Here is a 23,125-nt window from a genome sequence, read left to right as displayed (position 1 = left end):
CCACTAATCTCCTGTGAACCTCAAAACAACCCTTCGAGCAGGTCTTCTTACCCCCATCTTACAGGTGAGGAAACTGGGGCTCAGAAGGTTAAATAACATGCTGACAGTGGCTCTGATGGTTAATTTTGTGTCAACTTGGCCAGGCCATGGTGCCCATGGTACACAGTTTTTTGTCAAACACCAGTCTAGATGTTGCTGTAAAGGTATTTTTTAGATGTGATTAACATTTAAATCGTTACTCTCCATAATGTGAGTAGGCCTCAGCCAACCAGTTGAGGCCTTAAGAAAAAAAGACCAAGGCCTCCCTAAGGAAGAAGGAATTCTGCCTCCAGACTGCCTTTGAACTTGAGCTACAACATCAGCTTCCCTGGGTCTCCAGCCTGCTGGCCTGTCCAGCAGAATTTCAACTTGCCCGCCCTCATAAGTGCATGAGCCAACTCCGTAAAATAAATCTCTCTCTCTCACCACATCCTATTGGTTCCATTTCTCTCGCGAACCTTGACTAACACAGTGGCAGAATGAGAATTATAACCTAGAACCACCCAACCCCTAGGACTGAGCTCTCACCCACTGCACTCTACAACTTCCCATTGATACATGTGTGTTTATTACTACTAATTGATAATTCACGATGATGATAAACAAGGAGACACGGCACTGCTGAGCATGACTGCATGCCGTTATTCGAATGTTTGGACTCAGCGTAAACACTAGCCCGTCACCCAGAGAGTGAAGTATTAGTTGTACCAACTTTGACGACAAGTTCAGGAAACAGACACTCCTGACCTTATTCACGTCACTTGTGTGTGGTTGAGAGCTCTCCTGCGTATCTCGTCTCCATCGCTGGAGGTATGCTGTTGTCACAGCTGTGAGGGTGGCCAGGAAGGGCCAGCCCTGTCTATTTACTTTGCTGGCAGAGCCCCACAGGCAAAGAGCTTCTGAAGTCAGGGCCAATTCTGCCAGACTCTGGGGTTGGGTTACCAAGCAGCCTCCTTACTTCCGTTGTCCTGTTCATCTGGACTGTGGGCTCCTCAGGGCAGGCACGCAGCCTTGTCCTCTGCTAAATGACCAGCCCCTGCCTGGACACCCACCAAGTGCTTGCTAAGTGAGAAGAGGCACCAGGGCAAGGAGGAAGGACACTTTATCTTCCTCGGCCCCACACTAAGACCTCTGACCTCTTTCTTGGTTGTGACTGGGATGTTCATCACTGAAGCAGGAAAGGAGGACAGGAGTGGGATGTGAGCATTGGCTCCAGCTGCCCCTGCTCCCACCCAGCCCGGCATGTGAGTTTCCTTGTAGCCGAGTGCTAATGGTGAGGCCAGTTCTGTCTGCCTCCCTGGGGTGAGGAGGAGCTGCGTGGCAGGTGTTGAGCTCTGTAGAGAGACGCACAGAATCACTGCAGAACCTCGGGAGGGTCAGAGGGAAGCAAACTGTGCAGCCTTCCTGCTGTTTCAGGGCTCAAGGCTGCACGCCATGCATAGGTTCCTGAGGGGACTCCAGAGGCCAAAGTCGTAGACTCATGGGGCAGGGCGAGGAACCAGCAGGTGCTAATACATCCGTGGTGTCAGATACTACCATTTACTCCTCTCCTGGCAGGCCCTGAGGTGGGCAGGATGCAGCCTTTAAAAGTGAGGAGACTGAGACTGGAGAGGTGAAGGCACTGGTGAGGGCCACAGCTCAGAGTGGCAGACCTGGGCTTCCTGCTCTGGTCTGTGTGATCCCCAACACAGCATGAGGCTCTGTCTCCAGGGCCCCTTACCTGCTGGCCTTTTTTTTTTTTAAAAAAAAACAGTAAATTTATTTTAACCTTTTAAAGAAAAGCAATGCATTTGCTTTTTAAATTATGAGGGTCCTGCAGGCTTGCTGAGAAAAATCCATAAGGGCATGCAGCATCTTATGAGAGATCCTCTCCACCCATGATCCCACCCCCTGAGTTAGCCCCACTAGTCCTTTGTGTATACTCTTTCCAGGGCCTTCTATGATACATGGGATTTTTGAACAATGGGATCCCCAATTTGTCAGGAACTTATTTCCCTGTCAGTATATAGAGATCTACCTTATTCTTTTTAATGACTACAGAGCATTCCACAGTATGGCGCTCCCACAGTTTACACAACCAATTTCCCACAGATGAGCGCCTTCCAGTCTTTTGCTTTTGTGAACAGTGCTGCAGTAAAAGAGTGTGGAAATCTGAGTGCACACTGAGCGAGTATTTACACGGGATTCATTCCTGGGGGAGACTGCAGGGCCAAAGGAATGCACACTGAAGTGTTCCACTCTCAGTGGCTGGAAGGCCACGTCCTCACCCTCTAGCCAACACAGTCCTCTCTGCCAGTTGAACAGGCTAAGTGACATCTCACCTGAAGACACCTTCTTTGATCAGTGAGTAGACTGAAAAACACTTCGTGTTTTCTGGCCATTTGTATTTGTCCTACTATGAACTGCTCGTTTCTATTTTTCTGTTGGGTGGCTTGTCTTGTAGAATTTGTGGGAACTTTTTATATACTATGGCTTTAACACATAGTGATTATGTTAAACAACTCCCTTCTGTTTCAATTATGAACAAGGAAGTGTTTCTACCTCCACTTCACCGATTTATCGATAAACAGAATCTATTAAATGACCACATCATACATATAGCACTGTAAGGGTGGCTGGGTAAATTCTGTCCTAGACATCTCTCCATGTGCCCTGAATCCTACTGATAAAGCTCCCTGAGATGCCACCACCATGCCCACCTCGCCCTGCTTGTGCGCCCACGCACCACGCTCTGGTCTGCATGTGAACAGCAGTATTACTTGGGGATATGGTCCCCACAAGGGTGTGCAGGAAATCCCAATATGGGACATTACTCTGCAGGGAACTTCTAAATGCCTTGAGCCCAGATGTAGGCATGGGGTGGGCCTGGGCAGACAGTTAGGTCACAAACCCCACAAATCATGGCCCTCTCTTCCCCTTTTACTCCCCTTGGTGTCCTCCGTGTGTGTCCTCACTCCCTGGTGTCCTTGCTCATTCTCAGCCCCTAGTGTCTTCCCTCTGCTTCCTAACCCTCGTCACCTGTCTCAAAGTCAGAACGGTATGTATATTAGTGCTGAGTGATGGATCACACCTGGTTAACCATTCCTCTCTTTTGAGAAAGGCTGGGTCTCCAAAGCCATTCTAGCCATCAGCCACCCAACAGGGAGTAGGTTACCCTGGGGGATGGGGGATACCTTCTCTTGGGCCCTGAAATCACACCAAACCTACTTTGGGCATTCCTGGGGGTCTGGGTGGGATCAGAAGGCTCTCCCTTCATCCTACCCCACCACATACCCTGAAGAGGAAGAAGGTCTGCAAAATCCCAGGACTTGCTTTGCAGGTTCAAAGCAGCACGGCTCAAGACTTTGGGCCTCTCTGCTGCAGGCCCAGGCAGGAGCCTGTCCCACCTCAACAGCCCCCGCCCTGCCTTAACTCTGACACCATCTACCTCCTTCTCCAGAGCCCATCTTTGTGGGATGGGCCTACTTTTCTGCCCTGAATCACCACCTGTGGCTAGGATCTCCTTCAGCTGAAACCAGCAGCAAGATCAGGATGTCCCCCTGGCAGTACATCCTCTCATGATCCTAGTTCCCTCCGAGGGAAGGGAGCAAGGATCAGCTGGATGTGCTGGCACTTAGGTCGAGGGAGGAGAGAAGCTGGGGGATGGGGCAGGAAGCAGGGAAGGGGCGGCACTAGCAACAGGGAAGGCCAGGGGCTGAAGAATGGATTCTGGGTGTCCCTGAAGGTAGACATAGCATGATGATGATGATGATGAATATGGGGACAGAACAGTACAGGGTACCAGAGAAAAATGTTTACACTGTTGCTGATAGTGGATAAACAAAAGAGAACCAACAAGTGAGACAAAAGAAGCTAAAAACTGTCTGGCTGCACAAAAGTATTATTAATTACAGTCATTCATACTAACTGCTTAGCATTTACGCCTAACTACAATGTAGCCGATGATGTGTATAATTAGCACAAGATCAACTGAGTTGTAAATTTTGACTGATCATAACAATCACAGGTACAGCTGATTTTTCTAGTGGGTTGCTAATGCAGACTGGTCCCAGATGCCCTGTGGTAGTGGTGGTGGGAATAATAATGACAGTGACATGTGTTACAAATGCTAACTCATTTAATTCTCACAAAAGCCCATGTCCACAGCCCCTAGGATCCCTGTCTGTTTTACAGAAAGAAGTGGTGCAACTTGTCCAAGACCCTGCAGCTGATGAGCAACAGAGCAGGGGTGTGAACCTAGGCTGTCTAGCTCCCATCCTTAACCTCTCTGCTACTCTGCACCCCCAGGATGCTGTCTGCAGAGGGCCAGGTTCCCTGTTCTGCCCAGTTGTGCCTCCTCTGCCCACATCCCCTGCCGGCCCCTCCTCACCTGCATAGCTGCTAGAAGGAAATGAGTGCTCTGGTCCCCCATTGAGCTCTGGGGCTCTTTCTGCTTCTGCCACTTCCTCTTTCTCCTCTTCTTCCCGGACCTCAGGGGCTTCCTCCGGTGGCTGCTCCATGGCTGATTTCCCCTCGGCGCCACGCCTGCAGGCCCGGTCATAGCTCTGGCATCATCTAGGTCTGAACGCAGATGGACCTCTACAGGGCAGTTCCCATCAGCCTGGGAAAAGGGGAAGACAGGAAGAAGTTGGGGGAGGCAGAGAGGAGGTGGAGAGGGTGATGGGAGTGGGGCATGCTTGAGGGCTACCATCCAGGGGACAGGATGAAGGGGGTTCCCCTGCTCCTTCAGAGCAGGAACGCCTCATCCCTGCAGTGCTATCCCATCACCTCCACTCTTTGCATCTCAAGTCACTTCCCCTCCCACCCTTTGTCAACTTGGCTCCTGCAGCAGGTCTTTGGAGTAAGAGTAGTCTCCATTAACCAGAGAGGGTGAGATACCACTGTGCCACCTTTCCCTGCCTCCTCTGCTGCATCCTGCTCTTGAGCCTCCTGAGTCAAGAGGAGCCACATCAGAATGGCCTGAGGGGCTTTTTAGAACTCTCCAGTCCCCCAGGAGATCCCAATATGTAACACACCTCCCAACTCCCATCCTGAACCCACCAGCACTCAGGCCCAAGAATCACTGCTCTCCCAAGCCAGAGTTCTTGAAGGGAGTGGGTCCTATCCTTTCTGTGTTTGGGTGTGGAAAAAAAGACATGAGCCCCTGCTACGCTGTGTTCACAGTTGACAGCAGATCTGCAACTAGATCCTCAATGGCACAGCCATCAGGCAAGGGGAGATGCACTCTGTCTAGGAATCTTTCCAAGTGGGCTTACTGGGCGATGACCCCCATGCCCACATCACCCAGTAGGAGGCAACTCCAACCCTCAGCAAGTAAAATATTGTCCACAAATCCCACAGACAGAGGAGGTAAGATCATGAGGTGCTATGGGAGATGCCTTGAGAGTGGGGTGGATTTTGACCAGAGATGGTATGGAACTTGTCCTGGTGATACAGCAAAAGAAAAGACTCAGAGGCAGCACAGCAGGGAATGGTGAGGAGTCCTGTTGGCTAGGGAGTGGGGTGATATAGGAGAGACAATTTGGAGGGAAGGCTGGGGAGGTGAGCTGTATCCAAGCATGTGCACTTCAACTGCCCTGGTGCTGGGAGTGACTGGACTCCGTCCTGCAGCAGTGCAGGCCTGGCGGAAGGATCAGGAGCAGAAAAGACCTGCTTTAGGGAGATTCAAGCATCTGTGAGACTCCTCTTGGATGTCCCATAGGCAGCTCAAACTAAATCTATCCAAACAGAACCCATCATCTTCCCCCAAACCTGCCCTTCCTCTGGGAATCCCTACTATAGTGACCCACACGCCCATCTACCTACTTATCAAAGCCAAAAAGCGGGAGTCAGCTGAGACTCTTCCCTCTCTCTTACCCCGCTCTAGGCTTGCAAAGTTGGCTGTACACTGGAATCACTGGGGAGTTTTTAAAAATATGGATGTCTGGGTCCATCCCCAGAGATTCTCATTTGACTGGGTTTCGGGAGCAGCTTGGGCATTGAGATCTTTATTTTATTTTATTTTATTTATTTATTTACTTATTTATTTATTTGCAGGGAAAGATTCGCCCTGAGCTAACATCTATTGCCAATCTTCCTCTTTTTTTCCTCCCTCCCCAAAGCACTAGTACATGGCTATATATCCTAGTTGTAAGTCGTTCTAGTTCTTCTATGTGAGCCGCCGCCACAGCAGGCAACTGACAGATGGGTGGTGTGGTTCCACGCCTGGGAAACGAACCCTGGCCGCCGGAGCGGTGAGCGCTGAACTTTAACCTAGTGGCTAAGCTCAGGATATTTATTTTTAATTCCCCTGGTGACTGTAACGTGCAGCCAAGCTTGAGAACCACTGCTCCATAGCAAAGCAACTTGCAGCTGATAGTAAATGATTCCCTGTAATCATTCCTTTTCATCAGGCTTTCATCTTCCCTCGTTTGGACTGACACAGTAACCTCTTAGTTGGTCTCCTAAAGGCAGTTTGGAAATTCAGCCCCAGAGTCTAAGAGCAGGGGAGCTGGGAATCTGTAGACTTAAGGGCATCTTTGTTGATGTGACAGCCACAGGAAAGGATTCAGTTCACCAAAAGAGAGAGTGACATGTCAAGGAAGGACAGAGGAAGAGGCACCAGAGCAGACAACAGGGCAGTGGCCAGAGGCAGGAGAGACTTGGGACAGCAGGGCGTCTCAGAGCCAAGGGAAGGGCTGTTTCAGGGGGCAGAGGTCAACTGTCTCAAATGCTACAGAGTTTAAGGGTGATAAACTGACACATGACCCCTAGATTCAGTGACTGTGAGGTCATCAATGATCTTGTGAGACAAGTTTCTGCCAAGTGGTTGGGATGGAAACCTGGGCTCTAAAGAATAAGTGGTAGTGAGGAAGCCACGACAGTGAATGGAGACTAATTTTTTGGTTAATATGTCAAGGAAAGGAACGTACAAGAGGATGCTGAAGGTACAAGAGGATGCTGGCCTGAGAAAGCAGTAATGCCAGGAAAAGGTTTTTTGGACTAGAAGAGACTCAAGTAAGCTGTGGATGGAGGAGAGGTCTGCAAAGAAAGACAGTCTGAAGATCAACGGGGAAGCTGAGGCAGGATGATTGATGGGAGGGGAATAATTCAAGGATGCCAGATGAGGAAAATATAAAGAAGTATCATAGCAGTTGGGGAGGGTTAAAGCTCACCCAGAATGGCCCCACTCTTTTTAGTTAATAAAGTAGGAGGGACAGTTGTCTACTAAGAGTCAAGATGGGACTTGAAGAAAGCAAAGAGGCTGGGTAGAAGCACTCTGGCAAACATCATAGGGAATTAGCTGGAGAGGAATAAAAAGAATTATAGTAACGCTACAATAATTAAAACAGTGTGGGGCCGGCCCCGTGGCTTGGTGGTTGAGTGAGCGCGCTCCACTGCTGGCGACCCGGGTTCGGATCCCGGGCTCGCACCGATGCGCTGCTTCTCCGGCCATGCTGAGGCCGCGTCCCACGTACAGCAACTAGAAGGATGTGCAGCTATGACACACAGCTATCTACTGGGGCTTTGGGGGGAAAAATAAATAAATAAAATCTTTAAAAAAAAAAAAATAAAACAGTGTGGTACAGGCACATGAATAGACAATCAATAAAAGAGAATACAGAGTCCATAAATAGATGCAAACACATATGAAATTTTAATATGTTATAAAGACAGCACTTCAAATCAAAAAGAAAAGATGGATTCTTCAATAAATGGTATTGGGGCCGGCCCTGTGGCTTGGTGGTTAAGTGCGCGCGCTGCAATGCTGGTGGCCGGGGTTCGGATCCCGGGTGTGCATCGAGGCACCACTTCTCCGTCCATCCTGAGGCCGCGTCCCACATACAGCAACTAGAAGGATGTGCAGCTATGACATACAACTATCTACTGGGGCTTTGGGGGGAAAAAATAAAATAAATAAAATCTTTAAAATAAATAAATAAATAAATAAATAAATAAATGGTATTGGGACAACCAAGTAGCCATCAGGAAAAATTAAGCTGGATTCCTACCTCACACCTTATACCAAGCCAAGGGCTAAATAAATTTTAAAATTTCAAGTTAAAACAAAAATAGATAAACTATTAAAAAAAATACATAAACTATAAAAGTAGTCTTGAGGTGCGGAAGAGCTAAGCCTAACACTAAACTCATAAAAACTTTATGGGTTAAAAGATGATGGGTAAAAGATTAATAAGTTTCATTATATAAAAATATAAACTTTCTACATGGTAAAAAACCATTGTAAGAGAAAAAACAGATAATAAACTGGGAAAAATATTTGCAACTCTCATCAAAGGGCTAGTTTCCCTAAAATATTTCCTACAATTAATAAGTAAAAGACTAGCAATCTAATAGAAAAATGGGCCTGGGATATGAAAAATGTATACAGAAAAGGTATATACATTTGGAAAGATGCTCAACATCATTCATAAAAAGAGAAACACAAATTAAAACAACAATGAAATAATACTTTTTACAATCAGATTAAAACAAATGCTAACACTTTTTTTTTGGCGAGGAAGATTAGCCCTAAGCTAACACCTGTGCCCATCTTCCTCCACTTTATACGTGGGACACCTGCCACAGCATGGCTTAATAAGCAGCGTGTAGGTCCGCACCCGGGATCCAAACCTGTGAACCCTGGGCCGCCGAAGCAGAGCACGCGAACTTAACCACTATACCACCAGGTGGGCCCCAAATGCTAACACGTTTTTGCTAAGCATATGGAGAAATAATCCCACACATTGATGGAAAGGTAGAAGGGTAAATTGGTACAACCTCTAAAGATGATAATTGGGCTACGACTATCTAAATTACAGGTGCACATTCCCTTTGACCCAGAAATACCACTTCTAGGTTGTACCCTACAGCTATACTTCCACTTAAGCAAAATGACATAAAGTATTAGTACAAGGTTATTCACTACAGTATTATTTAACTAGTATGAGGTGGGGAACAAGCTAAATGTCCATTAACAGGGAACTTACTAAATAAATTATGATATGGAAACATGGAATTCTATGCAGCCACCAATAAGAATGATGATGTTTATGGACTGATATGGAAGTATCTCTAAGATATAATGGAGAGAGCAATTTACATAATGAAGTGAAGAGAGCTATACTCCATGCACAAAAGATATACTGAAGCTGTATTTGCTTGTATATGTGTAAGATAGCTTTGGAGGGCTACATAAGAACTGGGAGCACTGGCTGCATTTGGGGAGGGAGTGTCTGGGTCACTGACAGGAGAGACATTTTTCACTGTACCTTTTAAATTCAGAACTATAGGCACGTTACCTATTCTAAAAATAATTTAAATTTGAATAAAATTAAAAGGCAAAACTTAACAAGCAATAACGTAAAAGATGAGAGGGAGTGATCAGCACTCAACTGCTCAAGTCCTTTGATTTTTCAGGAGACAGCTGGAGATGCTGATAAACTTTATTATTTTTTTTAAATTTTTTAATTTTATTTATTTTTTCCCCCAAAGCCCTAGTAGATAGTTGTATGTCATAGCTGCACATCCTTCTAGTTGCTGTATGTGGGACGCGGCCTCAGCATGGCCGGAGAAGCGGTGCATCGGTGCGCGCCCGGGATCCGAACCCGGGCCGCCAGCAGCAGAGCGCGTGCACTTAACCACTAAGCCACGGGGCCAGCCCTGATAAACTTTATAGTTCAGTCAAACATACATGGAAAAATTTCAAAGATAATCACTAAGATACCACAAATAGAATGTATAATTTCCAAATTATTACAGTAGAATAGGAAAACTTAAGAGAAGTCTTGTAAAACTCTAGCTTTCTGACTGAGAACAGTCTCACAGACAGGATACTATGGAGACATAACAACTAAATGCAACACAGGATGGTGGATTGGATCCTGGAACAGAAAGAGGATAGTAGCAGAAAAAACGGTAAGTTCCGAAAAAAGTCTGCTTAGTTTAGTTAATAGTATTGTTTCAGCGTTCATTTCTTAGATTTCTTAAGTGTATGACATTTAAGATGCTGACATTAGGGAAGCTGGATGAAGGGTATATGGGAACTCTGTATGATCTTTGCAATATTTCAGTAACCACACTAGACTTTTTTCAAAATAGAGTTAAAAAAAATAAGCTTAAAAAACAATCTGGCTTTCTGGCTTCTATTGAAAACTGGGCCTACCTGGCCACTGGGTACCTGCATGCCCCTGGCACCCACCCCAGGACCTGAGCAGCAGCCACCCCTTTACCCGGGCATGTGCTCACCACTGGCACCGTCTCCACTACTTCCTGCTGTCACTCCCTAGGCGGCTTCACTCCTTCACACTGCGTGAGTTGTCCCCTCGCAGGGATCTGAGTTTGGTCAGCACAAATCAGTTCCTCAAGGATCAATCCCTGATCATTCCTGGCCATTAAACTAGGGAATCACCAGCACTAGAGCATAGGAAACGCTCAGAGGTTCAGTTCCCGCCACACAGCTCTGACTACAAGTGCCAGTCCGGGGCAGTCACTCTCAGTCGTCTACCCAATACCATTCTCCCTTCTTTCTTACTGAGTCCCAATTTTCTTTGGATCAGCCACCTGCCTAGCTAAACCCTTAATTTCCCAAGCTCTCTCATAGGTACAGGGTTCATGTCACATAATTCTGACCAACAATATGTAAAGAGAAATCTACTGGGAGGGCCTTCTGAAAATACTATTCTTTCCTGATACAAGAGACAAATTTTTACCCTTCCCCCTTGGAGCCTGGAATAGGAATAGTGTGCCTGGGGGTGTAACAGCTACCTTCTGAGCACGAGGAAGACAGGTTAAATGGGTGGGGCAGAAAGTTAGAAGGAGCCTGGTCACTACGGCATCACAGAGCTGCTGAACTAGCCCTGAAATGCCTATCTCCAGACTATTTATTAGGTGAAAAATTAAACACCTGTTTTACAAGGGACCATTTGCCAGATTTCAGTTGCATGCAGCTGAACACAATCCTAACTGAACTAGCAGGATATAAGGACACTTAGCTAAAGAGGAGAGTGGGATTGTCAGGAGGAGGTTGGTGACAACACTGGGAAAAGGACCCTGATGATCACCATAGCAGTCTGTGACTGCTGTGTGGCATGCATTCAACTCTCTAAAAAAACGAGCTGTTATCCAAATAACAAGGACCAGAGACACTGATTCTTCATGCTCCAGGACAGAAAAGTCTCGAGGTGGAGGAGGCAGGGCAGGTGAGGGGTGAGAGACCCTCAACCAGGCCTATGGCTGAAGGGGCTACAGGAGATACCTGAGGAGGAGCATCATGAGGACGGGCAGCATGGTGACAGAAGGGTCATACAATGTGACTTCTAAGAGCCCTGAGCACAGTGGTGGCACTGACCAGAGGGATAAGTGGTATGAGGCTGATTAGAACAAACTGTTTTGGGATCCGTGTAGCCTGGGTGTCAGTGGACACGGGAAATGCACACCAGGCTGTGGTGATGAGAGCTGGGCAGAGAGGGACATGAGGATTTACAGTCCCCCTTAGCAGGTAGAAACAGGAGGAAAAACGACAACACCGCCTTGTATAGACACCTGACAAAATATTTTCTCACACATTCCCTCATATTCTCTGATCCTCTGAGTGACCCTGGGGAGACAGGACAGAGTTCATTGTCAGGACTGAATCCTGGAAGGAGGGGGAGGAGCTGACTGAGCTCCCACTACCCATCAGGCACCTGCTGGGCACAGGACAGACAGGCTCTGCGCAATCCTCATGAGCCCCCATAAGGCAAGCCTTGCGAGCTCCCCTGAGCAGATGAGGAAAGTGACAAAAAGCCTAGGCTTGTGGAACCTGACATGGTGTCTCTCGGAGAACACACACGAGGATGAAGCAGAAGGCCACAGGGTATCAAACACCGTGGGGTGCAAGCCTGGCCTGGCCCGAGGAGCTGTGTGCACTGGGCCACCTTACACACCCCTGAGCCTCAGCTTCCGCTGCCACATACCAGCTGCAGAAGGTTATTTCACCGTGACCAGAGGAACTGTTCTCAGTATCTGGGGGTGCAAGTGGTTGCCTCTTGAAATCAGACGTGGTTCTGGGCTCTGGCTAGAATTTTGGATATGGGGCCAGGGTTCCTGGATTCCAGGAGGATGTTCCTCCCCAGCCCGGAGCTGTCTCTTCTGGCTGTGACTCCTTAAGGACCCCAGCTGAAGGAAGACGGGAGCTGCAGTCTGGTAGTTCTAAATCCCACACACATCCCTTGTGCTGTTTCATATTTAGATGGAACCGCTGTGCTGTGGCCCATCCCTGCATTTTGCCAGAAGCCATCCATTTTCACACAGTCCCGAGTGTTCCATTTACAGCTGAGGTCTCCCCACCTACCCAGCAGCCAAGGCTGCCCCCGCCCCACCACGGTTCTCAGCTTGCCCAGCCAGGAGCTACTCTGACCCCCAGGCCCTCTCCCCACACCCCTGGGCAGAGGCCCAGGGGCTGGATTTTCACAGTAGCTGCCACCCCACCCACCACTCTCCTTGCAAGGAACCCTAGTCTCCTCTTCCCTTCTTCAGCCCCAGCAATCAAAATAGCACACCCTGGTACTAGGTTAACTTTTATGCCGCTGAGAAACCCTGGTTTTCGCTACTGCCAGCCCCCAGCACTGTGCCAGAGCCAGAAACCCTCTGATTGTGCCACAGCTTTGCCCCACTTAAGAGGCTGGTGCTGTCCCCAGACAGCACAAGGGTCCTGCAGCCAGAACGAGGGGGGCTGCTCTGCTGCTCATGGACAAAAGATGGAGTCTCTGCAAGAGAATTTCTTACAAAACAAATGCCTGGACGACTCTGATTCTGGCATGCACACACATGTGCATTGTGTGTATACACACACACACACAAGCCTGCTGTGCAAGCAGCCCCAGTGCTCCCATTCCGACACCCACTCTCTTGGCCCAAGAAGAAATTCAGGCCTCCCGGGAGCTACAGTGGGATGAGGGGCACAACTCCGTCCATTTCCCATTGGGCAGGTAAATTTCATGGGCAGAGGGATAGTTAGGAGCTTAACCCAAATGACCCAGAGCTCTAGAGAGGCCTGGTCTGCGACCCGGCCCAAGCAAGCAAGCCACCTGGGGCCCTAATCCTTCCCACCAGGTCTAGTCATTCTCAGGAAATGGAGATTCATTCCCTGACGCCCACCGGCAGGCTGTATGCTCTGAGTGGGGTCAGTCAGTGTGCCAGGGGCCCATCCACCTGTGGCACAGCCTGAAAGGCCTCTCCCTGCACCAGAACCCAAGCTGGGTCACAGCTCCAAGCCTCAGGCCCCCCACCTCCACCACAACGCTACCAGCTTCCATTCTCTGAGGGCTTACTACACACCAGGCTCTGTGCATACTGACACATCTAATACTCACAACAACCCTACGAGTCAGGTACTATTATTATCCCCATGTAACTGATGAGGAAACTGCAGCACAGAGAAGGAGAGTAACTGGCTTAAGGTCACACAGTAACTAGAGGAGCAGGATTTGAGTTCAGGAAGGTTAGCTCAGGCCTTAATTACTACGTTGTGTGCCTCGCATGTGGTGCTGGGTAAGACTGGACCAAAAGCTGGTATGTCTCCACCCTGTTGGATCTGGAAGCTGCTCTTAGCCTCAGTCTGGAGCCATCACCCCTGAATCCTTTGTCTAGCTGCCAGTCCCCAACTGTTTCTGTCAGGAACACCCTGGTCACAGCCCTTCTGGATCCTCCCTGCCAGAAAATGACTGCTGTGTGCTCAAGACAGCCACAGGCTCTGGTCCCTGGCTCCTTCTCCAGCCCCATCCCACTCGCCCCGTGTTCCAGCAACACCCCCTGAACACGGAGGCTCGCACTAGCCTCGCCTGGAATGCTACCCCCTCCACTAGCTAAAGCCTAGCCTCCTTCAAGACCCACCTGCACCTCCCTCCTTTAGGAAGCTCCTTGACTAGCCCCATTCTGTTCCTTCCCGCCACAACCCAGACCCAGGCCCTCCAAACCTGCGATTACTGCTCCAACTGCAATGTCTGCTCACTGGTCTGGCCTTCCCACGTTATCAGTTTCCCAGACAAAGCCCTCTGTCTTGCTAGGGTAGGTCCCCAGCACCTGGCACAGTGCCTGGCATTTAGTGGGTGCTCAGCATACACTTGTCGAATGAATAACAGACTAAACACATTCACTGTAGTCAGACTGTTTTCAGTTGTAGCATTTGCCACTGTATCAGTTTTCATGTATTGCCCTGGAGATGCAATACTCCATAGAAGTTAATTTCATGGGCTTCTGTACCAGGCCTGGGTTCAAACCCTGCCTCTGCCCCTCCCTCTGCAGTCAGGAGAAGACTAAGAGTTCCCCTCAGTTTCTCAGCCCTAAAATTGGGATACTACCACCTAACCTGAGCAGTCATCATGAGGATTAAATAATCACACAGCAACTGCTTAACAGTGCTGGACACATAGCAAATGTCCAACCAACAGGGACCGCGGCTGCTGCTACTAACATCACTGTTGGCTCGTCTTAGGGGATTATATGGAGCAAGAGATATTCCAGGTCTAGAAATGTGCTCGCCTGCTGGAATTCCAGAGACCTGAACAAACCCCGAATCTCCCAATTCTCTGCCTTACAGTCAACTGTGAGAAGAGAGAACTGACATGGAGCTCCTATTCTGGGCCCGTGCTTCTTTGTTCAGGGAGATGGGCCCAAACTCTCCTTCACTTCTTGTCCCCCGCCAGTGCAGCTGACCCAGCTGCTATCATTTCCTCCTTCCCCCCACTACAGGGGGAGGAGGGTCAGCAGCCTCCAGATAAAGGGCAGAGGTTGCCCCATGTCCCCGGCAAGTGCTTTCAGGAGCAGCAGTGAGGGAGGCCATAGGAGAATGGGCTTGGCTGGTTCTCTTCCAAGCTTTCCAATCAATCATTAACCCGGGTGCTGACCCAGTGCCCTGGTTTTCCAGACCAGCAACTCCACAGAGCTCTCTGTGGAGCTCCCCATTTGCCAATTCAGGTCACCCCATTCCCTCAGGGCACAAGAGAGGCCTGTGTGGCCTTCTTGCTGAAATGGATTCACCCCAGCAGGTCACCTGAAGCCAACCCCCAGGAGTGGCCTGGGGCTGGTTTTGTTGAAAGGGTGCTGGAACCAGAGAAAAGACAGCCAGGAGAGTGGGATACTACCACCTAACCCGAGCAGTCATCGTGAAGATTAAATAACCAAACAGCAACTGCTTGACAGTGCTGGATACATAGTAAATGCCCAACCAATAGGCACTGTGGCTGCTGCGACTATCATTACTGCTGGCTCGCCTCAGGGGATTACATGGAGCTCCTCACACTCTCTAATTCCTCCATTTCCACCAAGAGAGTCCCTAAACCCCGTGGAGTGGAGCTAAACTAAAACAAAAGGTAAAGCGGGCTTCAGGGAGCTACTGAAAATGTGCTCGGAGAAGAGATCTGAGTGGGAAAGAGGGCTCTGCACCCGGGATCAGCACGGGGCCCTGAGTGTGCCCGCCCGCCCGCCCGCAGAAGGGGAGAGGCACCAGCCATCAACTCTCCCAGCCCAACTGCCTCTAAGTGTAGCCACTAAAGGCTAAGGAGATACCAAATATCTACAGTTTTCACAAACAATAGAATCTCAATGATGTCAAAACATGTACATAATGCATAGAAACAAAACTGGAAAGACATGGCCCAAAATGCTAATGGTTTTTTTCTCGCTGGGGTAGTGGTATAGGTGATTCTTATTTTCTTAATTCCACTTTTCTGTGTTCTCCAAATTCTTTACAAAGAGCATGAGATACTTTTATGATGGGGGGAAAAGGGAAAAACATTTTAAAAAGTGTTTTGAAGAAAGAAAACCGAATTAACAGGCTGAGAGAGACTGATGAAGTAAAAGAAAGGCCTGCCCAGGTTCCAGAAGAGATCCAGATCTCTCCTACCAGAAGATTTAAGGGTGCTGAGGACCATCACCACTCAGAGAAGGCTTCAGAGGTAAGGGTGGTTGTGCCAGCAGGCAGAGGGCCACACCAGGGGACCTTTCCAGACTGCTTCGCATCTGAGGACCTCAGGTGCTCATGCCTGCTGATGCCATCAATGCCCCACCACTCTTCTTCTGGTCCCCGCCAGCTGCTTTCATTCACTCGTTCAACCAATGTTTGTTAAGCACCTAGCATCATGTGCCAGGCTACATCACTCAAGAAACCAACACAAATACATAACTGTGAACGATGACCAGAGCTCTGAAGGACAAACGCTGAGTGCAGTGGGGGCACACTCAGAGCGCACTAGCCTAGAGTGGGTGGTCAGGGGAGGTGTTCCTGAGAACACGGACTCTGATGGAGAAGCAGGCTTGTAGGGTTACAGGACAATGGGGGAAGAGTGATGTGAAGAGGCCCGAGGAAGGAGGAGGACGGCATGGACCCTCCAAGGGGTAGAAAGAAGGGCCGTGTGGCTGGTGTGCTGAGAGGGCAGGGAGGCTGGTCTAGCTGAGACTGGACATCACTTGGGGCCTCAATGGGCAAGTTAAGGATGTGAGTGTTTATCTGAAGAGCAGTAGAGAGCCTGGGAAGGTTATGAAGAGGATGGGCAGGATCAGAGCTGCATTTAAAAAAGAATTCCTCTGTCTGCTGTGGAGGGCAGAATGGAGATGATTTCAGCAGGGCTCTGAGAGGCCAGGGTCACAGTAAACCCAGCTGGGGCATTGGCAGGAGGAAGAAGGCCACCTCTTAGAGCCCTGGAAGGCTGGGTCTAGGAAGCAGCTGCCTGTCCTGTTCCTGGAAGGATCCAGGCTGAGGAATCAAGGCATGAGGCAGAGCTGAGTGCCTCTCCACCACCCCACCTGTGCCCTCACTGAGTAAAATGTCAGATCAGAGGATCTCCAAGGCCCCTGCCCGCTCTGACCTCCCCTGGCTCCAGCCTCCCAGCACTGTTCTGGTCTGAGTGATTCCCAGCTAGGGCACACACATATCTGGGGAGCAGACGTGGCATCTGGCACTGCTTGGCAGGAGGCCAACTGATACGAACAGGCACATTCCTGGGCCTGACGATTCCATCCAAGTCCCCTAACTTCTGACACACAGCTCTCGAGAGCAGCACACCAACCTGTGGATCAGTGGCCCTGCTCTACGAGCTAGCTACACAGGCCACGGACTAGACACCACTACTCACACCCTCTTCTTTTTAAACAAATAAGACTAGGACATCGGCCACCCCTTTAAAGTTCAGGAAGCACCTTCATGTACATAATCTCATTTAATTGACCCAGTGACAGGAGGGCGAACAGGACTAATGTGTGTTAAGCACCTACAATGGGTTATTTCATTTTAACACTACAATGACCCTCTGAGGGAAGCTCTAACTAACTCCTGCTGGCCATACGCACAAACTGGGTGAAGGGACAGAGGCTGGTGGCAAGGAAAGGGGCAGTGCACCAAGGGAGTGGCCAGGCCTAGTAAGAGGGAAGGAAACTCTGACTGGCCCAGGAGAAATGGGACTCACAGTTGGAGGGGGGAAGGCAGAAACACGGGTCAGCAGCGCTGAGTGACTTCTGAACCTCTCCAAGGGGAGAAGAGACACAGAAGAACCTTACAGCTAAGCCAGGATCAGTCAGCTCTCCAGGAGAAACTGGCTCCCAAGTTCAAGCCTCATCCAAAAGTGTACATGTCCTTTGACCTTGTAATTCCCCTCACAGGAAAATGTACTGGGCTGTTCAATGCAGTGTTGTTTATAATAACGAAATCAATTTTTATAATAATGAAAAACATTAATAATAATGAAAAAGAAATGACTCAAGGCCCAGTAATAAAGGAATTGTTAAATAAATTAGGGCACCCTCAGAAAATGGAGTATTATCCAGCCACTAAACTCAAGTTTTCATAGAATATTTAATAGCTTGTTAAGTGAAAAACAGCTGAATACAAAACTATACAGCATAATTTCCATAAAAATGAGTAGAGAAAAAAATGAGAAGTTTCCCTGTATGAACAAAGTGGTAGGTTATTGTTTTTATGTTGCTGTACTTTTTAAACTTTCTGTACCGAGCATGTATTATCTTCATCTTACTTGACCCATCAGATCATGTGAACACTGTTGGATCCTTCCTCCTTAACACCTCTTCTTCACTTGGCTCCCAGGTTTTCCTCTGACCTCACTGGCTGCTCCTTACCAATCTCCTTTGCTGGTCCCAGTCAGCAATTTTCTTCCCAATCTCTAAAGGTCTCTTTCATTCTCCATCTACGCTCCCTCCCTGCATGATCTTACGCTGGCTCGTGGCTTTTGATACCTTCAATACGTTGATGACTCCCATATTTATTTCTCCAGTCCCAGCTTCTCTGAAATCTCCACATGGATGCCCAATGGTATCACAAGGCTAACACATCCAAAACCAAACCCTTGGCCTTCCCCCCAAGGTCTTTCCTATCTCAGTAAATGGCAACTCCAACCTTCTAGTTGGCCAGGCCAACATGCTGGAGTCAGCCAATCTGATGGCTCTGCCTTTAATAAATACCCAGAATCTAATCACTTCTCACCACCTCCACTGCTATGACCCTGGGAGAAGCCAACATCATTTCTTGCCTGGATTATTGCAACAGCCTCCTAACTGGCTTCTCTGCTTCTGGCTTCACCCCACTACTCTCCACACACCAGTCAGAGTGATCCTTTTAAGTCAGATTCTGTCCCTCCTGTGATCAAATCCCTCCAGGAGCTTCCTGTCCAGTTTTACACTGGCCTGCAAGGCCTTCTGGAACTGGTGCTCCTGCCTACTACTCCTCTCCTGGTATACTATGCACCAGGCACATGGCCTCCTTGCTGGTCCTGAGCACAGCAGGCATATCTTGCCTCAGGGCCTTTGCAGCTATTCCCTCCAGCTGAAAATGTTCTTCCCCCAGGTATCTATCTACGTGGCTTGCTGCCTCATCTCCTTACGGCTTTGCTCAAATGTGACAGTTCACCTGACCATCCTATTTAAAACCACCCCAGCCCACTCTCTGGTACTCCATTTCCCTTCTCTGCTTTAATTTTTTCTGCAGCTCTTACCACTATCTGGAATAGTATGTATGTGCGTGTGTGTGTACATATATGTATACACACACACACATATAGGTGTGTGTATTTTTTTTCTCATTTGTTTACTGCTTGTCTCTCCTCAAAAGAATATAAACCCCACAAGGCAGAGATTTTCATCTGTTAGACTCACGTTGATCCTCATGTCTTAGAGGAGTGACTGGCAGATAGTAAACTGCTCAATAAATATTTGTTGAATAAATGAACAACCTTTTATAACTGGAAAAAAGATTTCTGTTCATGGCCCCAGCCTGAAGCAGCCCTGTACAGATCATTTGTCCCTGGGCTTCAGTTTTCCAGGGGCATCCAACTCTGCTCTCCAGACCTTTCCAGTCAAAAGAGGAGCTCATGAGGATTATGATAAATTGGTAGAAATGCAATGGAGACGAAACCAGGGAGTCCAGAAACAGCTGGCTGAGGAGCCTAGCTGTGATCTGGGCTGGCTCTTTGGCTAATCTGCCAGGTGACCTTAGCGGAGGTGGTTCATTTTTCTGGGCTTCATTTTCTCCATGGGGAGGAAGTGTTGGGCGCTTCTATCCCCCTTTTGACTCTAAAATCCTCTCACTGAGCAGACTGCAAGAATAGTACTCAATGGAAGGAGGCCTTGGTCATTCCCCAGCCTCAGCTCGCCTCAGGGTAGGGGGTGGGGAGGTGGTGACAAATCCTTAGGTGCCTTTAAATTGTTTACACTCCAGAAAGGGAGGAAGATAAGACCAGTACCTGCAACTACCACAGGGAAGGCTGTACACAAATGGGAGAAGGGGAGGAGGGTGGCTGAACGCTGAGGAGGAGGAAATGGGCTCTGCTGGAGGCCTCAGGGAAGGTTCAAGGCGGAGGAGAGCTGGGTCATCCAGAAATGACCTTAACAGTAAAATACGCTCATTAGAGAAAACACTTAAAAGAGTTCAGAGAAGAAAATAAAATTGGGGAGTGGGCAGACTGAAGAGTAGGGTATTCCAGCTGGGGGAAATGCAGGATCCCAGGTCCAGGAGAGGGAGGTGGAGCGAGACACAGCAGACCAGGGTGGCAGGGACCAGAAAAGGCTGGGGAAGCAGGTCACAGGCGAACGCACGCAGAAAATCTCCTACATTCTTCTTACGGGGAGCCTACTCAAATTCTGCTTGAACTACAAAGTACATAGCGTTTCTCTGAGCCAGGCATTACTGTAAGCTCCTTACGTATAGTGATTCACTTAGGCTTCACAAGTGAGGACTACGAAGCAGGTACTATTATCATCCCCAATTACAGATGAGAAAACCGGAGCAAGGAGAGTAAAGGAATTTTCAGGACCCGAGCCAGGATGCAGAGCCAGGACCCAGTCTGCCTTCAGGGTGGGCCTTCTCACCCACTCTACTGTATTGTCCCTCGCTTCCATTCCTGCGCTCCTCTACTGCAAAAAAGTCTCCCGTATCCTGGTGAGTGAACCCTCCCTCCAACTAACTTCCACCCCTAGTCCTGTCCTGCCTGGCCTATGGTCACCAAGTCTCAGCCCGCAGCTTCTTTCTCCTCAAAGCCATCATCTCCAGGTGAAACCTCTCAGTCACTGCAGCACCTGTCACTTGCCAGTTTCCCCATCTCTCCTCTTCCTTAGTTTATCATGCCCTCTTAACGTGTAGCTCCTAAAACTCCAATAATCAAGATGAAGCTAATGCATTGGAATACTTTAAATCCGAGGAGCACATCTTCTATCTTTTCTCCTAAGTCAATGAGGGGCCAAAGTGTCATGAGATGCTTTCCTCTAGGCGTCATCTGTTTATTAAATTTTGGACGAGGCAATTCAACAAATTACAAGGACTGCCGAGGCCTTGCTGAAATCCAGACCCCCAGCACCCCTCCTCTCTATCGGGAGGTGAGAAGATAGTGGGATATGGTGGAAAGTGCATTAGTGCTGCATGATAAGTATATCCCAGCTCTGTCATTACTACACTCTGTACCTCTGGGCAACCTTCTAAGCTCTCTGTGGCTCAGTTTTCCCATCTCTGAGATGGGACTAACACACAGATGTCTTCCCTAATGGAGGCAGCAAGACTTGAATGAGATATTAAATGTGAAAAACATTTGTATTATACAATTTATATGCCAAAATGTTAATGATGGGTATCTCTTAGGGGTAATTATTTTTTGTGTGTGAGGAAGATCAGCCCTGAGCTAACATCCGATGCCAATCCTCCTTTTTGCTGAGGAAGACTGACCCTGGGCTAACATCCATGCCCACCTTCCTCCACTTTATATGGGACGCCACCACAGCATGGCTTGACAAGCGGTGCGTTGGTACACACCCAGGATCCGAACCTGGGAACCCCGGGCCGCCGAAGCGGAGCGTGCGCACTTAACCACTACGCCACAGGGCTGGCCCCTCTTAGGGGCGATTTTTATTTTTTCTGTTATTGTTTATCTGACTTTTCTAAATTTTCTGTAATGAATATGTGCTGTGTTTAGTAAGAAAAAAAAGGTTTTAAAAAGCATGATACAAACATGAGATATCATTATTTTAGAGAGCAGCAAGATGAAGCAGAAAAGGCTCAAGAATCTCTTTCAAGATGCAACATTCTGGCACATCCATGTCATGGAATTTTCTGCAGACCCTCAAGAGCAGCAGGTGGCACAGATGTGGAGCCATGGCAGGATGGCCGTATGGGAGGAAACAGCAAGTGGCAGAACTGCACATCTGCCTCATGCCCATTTTGTTTAAGACAACAACACAGAGCTAACACACACTTGCCCAACAACATAAACAATTGTGAGGGGAAAACAGTCTGGAATGGGAGGGAAGGAAGGAGGAGTGTGCTGGGAGGTAGATTAATAGTTTTTACATGTTTGTAGTTGCAACTGTTTTTAAAACAAGCATCAATGTCTTTTGCAACAGAAGCTGAGTAGAAGAGTCAGGAGTCTCCTTCAGAAACTTCCTGCTTTGTCCATAACAAAAACTCTGGATCTCACTTGAGTGAAACCAGCTCAGGAACTAAAGGTGAATGTTGACACCAGAGGAAGCAAAGCTCCCCTGGTGTTGGGTCTCAAAGACTTAGGGCTGGCCTGGTGGCGTAGCGGTTAAGTTTACACACTCTGCTTCAGCGGCCAAGGGTTGGTGGGTTCCCGGGCGCGGACCTATACATCGCTCATCAAGCCACGCTGTGGGGGTGACCCACATATAAAATAGAGGAAGATTGGCAACAGAGGTTAGCTCAGGGCCAATCTTCCTCACCAAAATAAATAAATAAATAAATAAAATAAAAAGACTTTAGTACTCACTTTCTGTTCTCCCTTTCCTTTTTCAAGTGGTTGCTTTCTAAAGTCTCAGATAAGGGCCACGTTAACAAATATTTGAAAAGCATGAAGTCCCCAAAAGAGGAAAGGGAGAACTAGAGGTGAGGGAGTGAATGGACAACTAAAACAAGAGTATTCAAATCTCAGGGAGCCTAGAACAGACTTTTTAAACCTTAAAGCACCTTGGAGAGTCAGAAAATTGGCCCAAGCCCTCACCTGCCAATTCTCCTATCGTTCTGACAGCAGCTTCTGGATTTTATGCCTGCAGGACAGCCTGCAAGAGCACTCAGCGAGAAAGCTGGTCAAGAAGCTGCAATCTCACTCTTCAGGCCTCAGAGCCAGGAGGAAGGGTATGCGGGGAGATGGGGAAATGCTGAGGCGGGAGTGACTTAGTGATGACACTCAGGGAATTCATTGAGAGAGCGGAAGGCCTCACACATTGGGGTCACGTCAGGCCCCTAGTATGGGATTTCAGCCCTGTCTGAAGGGAGGGAGAAGGGGCTCCTCCTCGAAAGAATCAAGTAAAGCACTGCTACTGTTTCCTGAATGTCCAACCAGTGAAGATGGGGAGTCCATCTGTAAACACACTTTCCCTCTGGGGTTCTCTCTCCCGAGGGGCACCCTCTGCCCCTGCCTACCTGGCTGCCAGAGCCCTGGGGGTCTCTCCAAGATGCAAGGCCTGAGGAGGCCATGAACCAAGGGCAGGACTCCCCAGGATTCCTCTCAGGGCCCACATAGCACAGCCTGCTCCTTGTCAGGCCACTTTGGCCCTGGCCCTGAATTCAGCCCCTTCCCTGGAGGCCTGTGAGGATAAACAATGCAGGGAGAAGCAG

At 48.6% G+C, this 23,125-nt stretch overlaps 1 protein-coding gene across 4 annotated transcripts in view; it reads right to left on the bottom strand.

Moving 5' to 3' along the window:
• Nucleotides 1-23,125, bottom strand: part of PPARD (peroxisome proliferator activated receptor delta) — a 77,116-nt gene that overhangs the window by 10,792 nt on the left and 43,199 nt on the right. For all 4 annotated transcript variants that reach the window (XM_004424228.3, XM_087438500.1, XM_087438501.1 and 1 more), the window contains one exon: nt 4,409-4,639. In XM_004424228.3, the coding sequence (XP_004424285.1) occupies nt 4,409-4,538 (130 nt within the window). In that variant the 5' untranslated portion in view covers nt 4,539-4,639. The remainder of the gene's footprint in view (nt 1-4,408; nt 4,640-23,125) is intronic.

Source organism: Ceratotherium simum, chromosome 13 (assembly GCF_057802395.1).
Source record: "Ceratotherium simum simum isolate JZ-2026a chromosome 13, ASM5780239v1, whole genome shotgun sequence".
In the NCBI taxonomy this organism is placed as follows: domain Eukaryota; kingdom Metazoa; phylum Chordata; class Mammalia; order Perissodactyla; family Rhinocerotidae; genus Ceratotherium; species Ceratotherium simum.
This window is presented reverse-complemented; position numbering and strand designations above follow the sequence as displayed.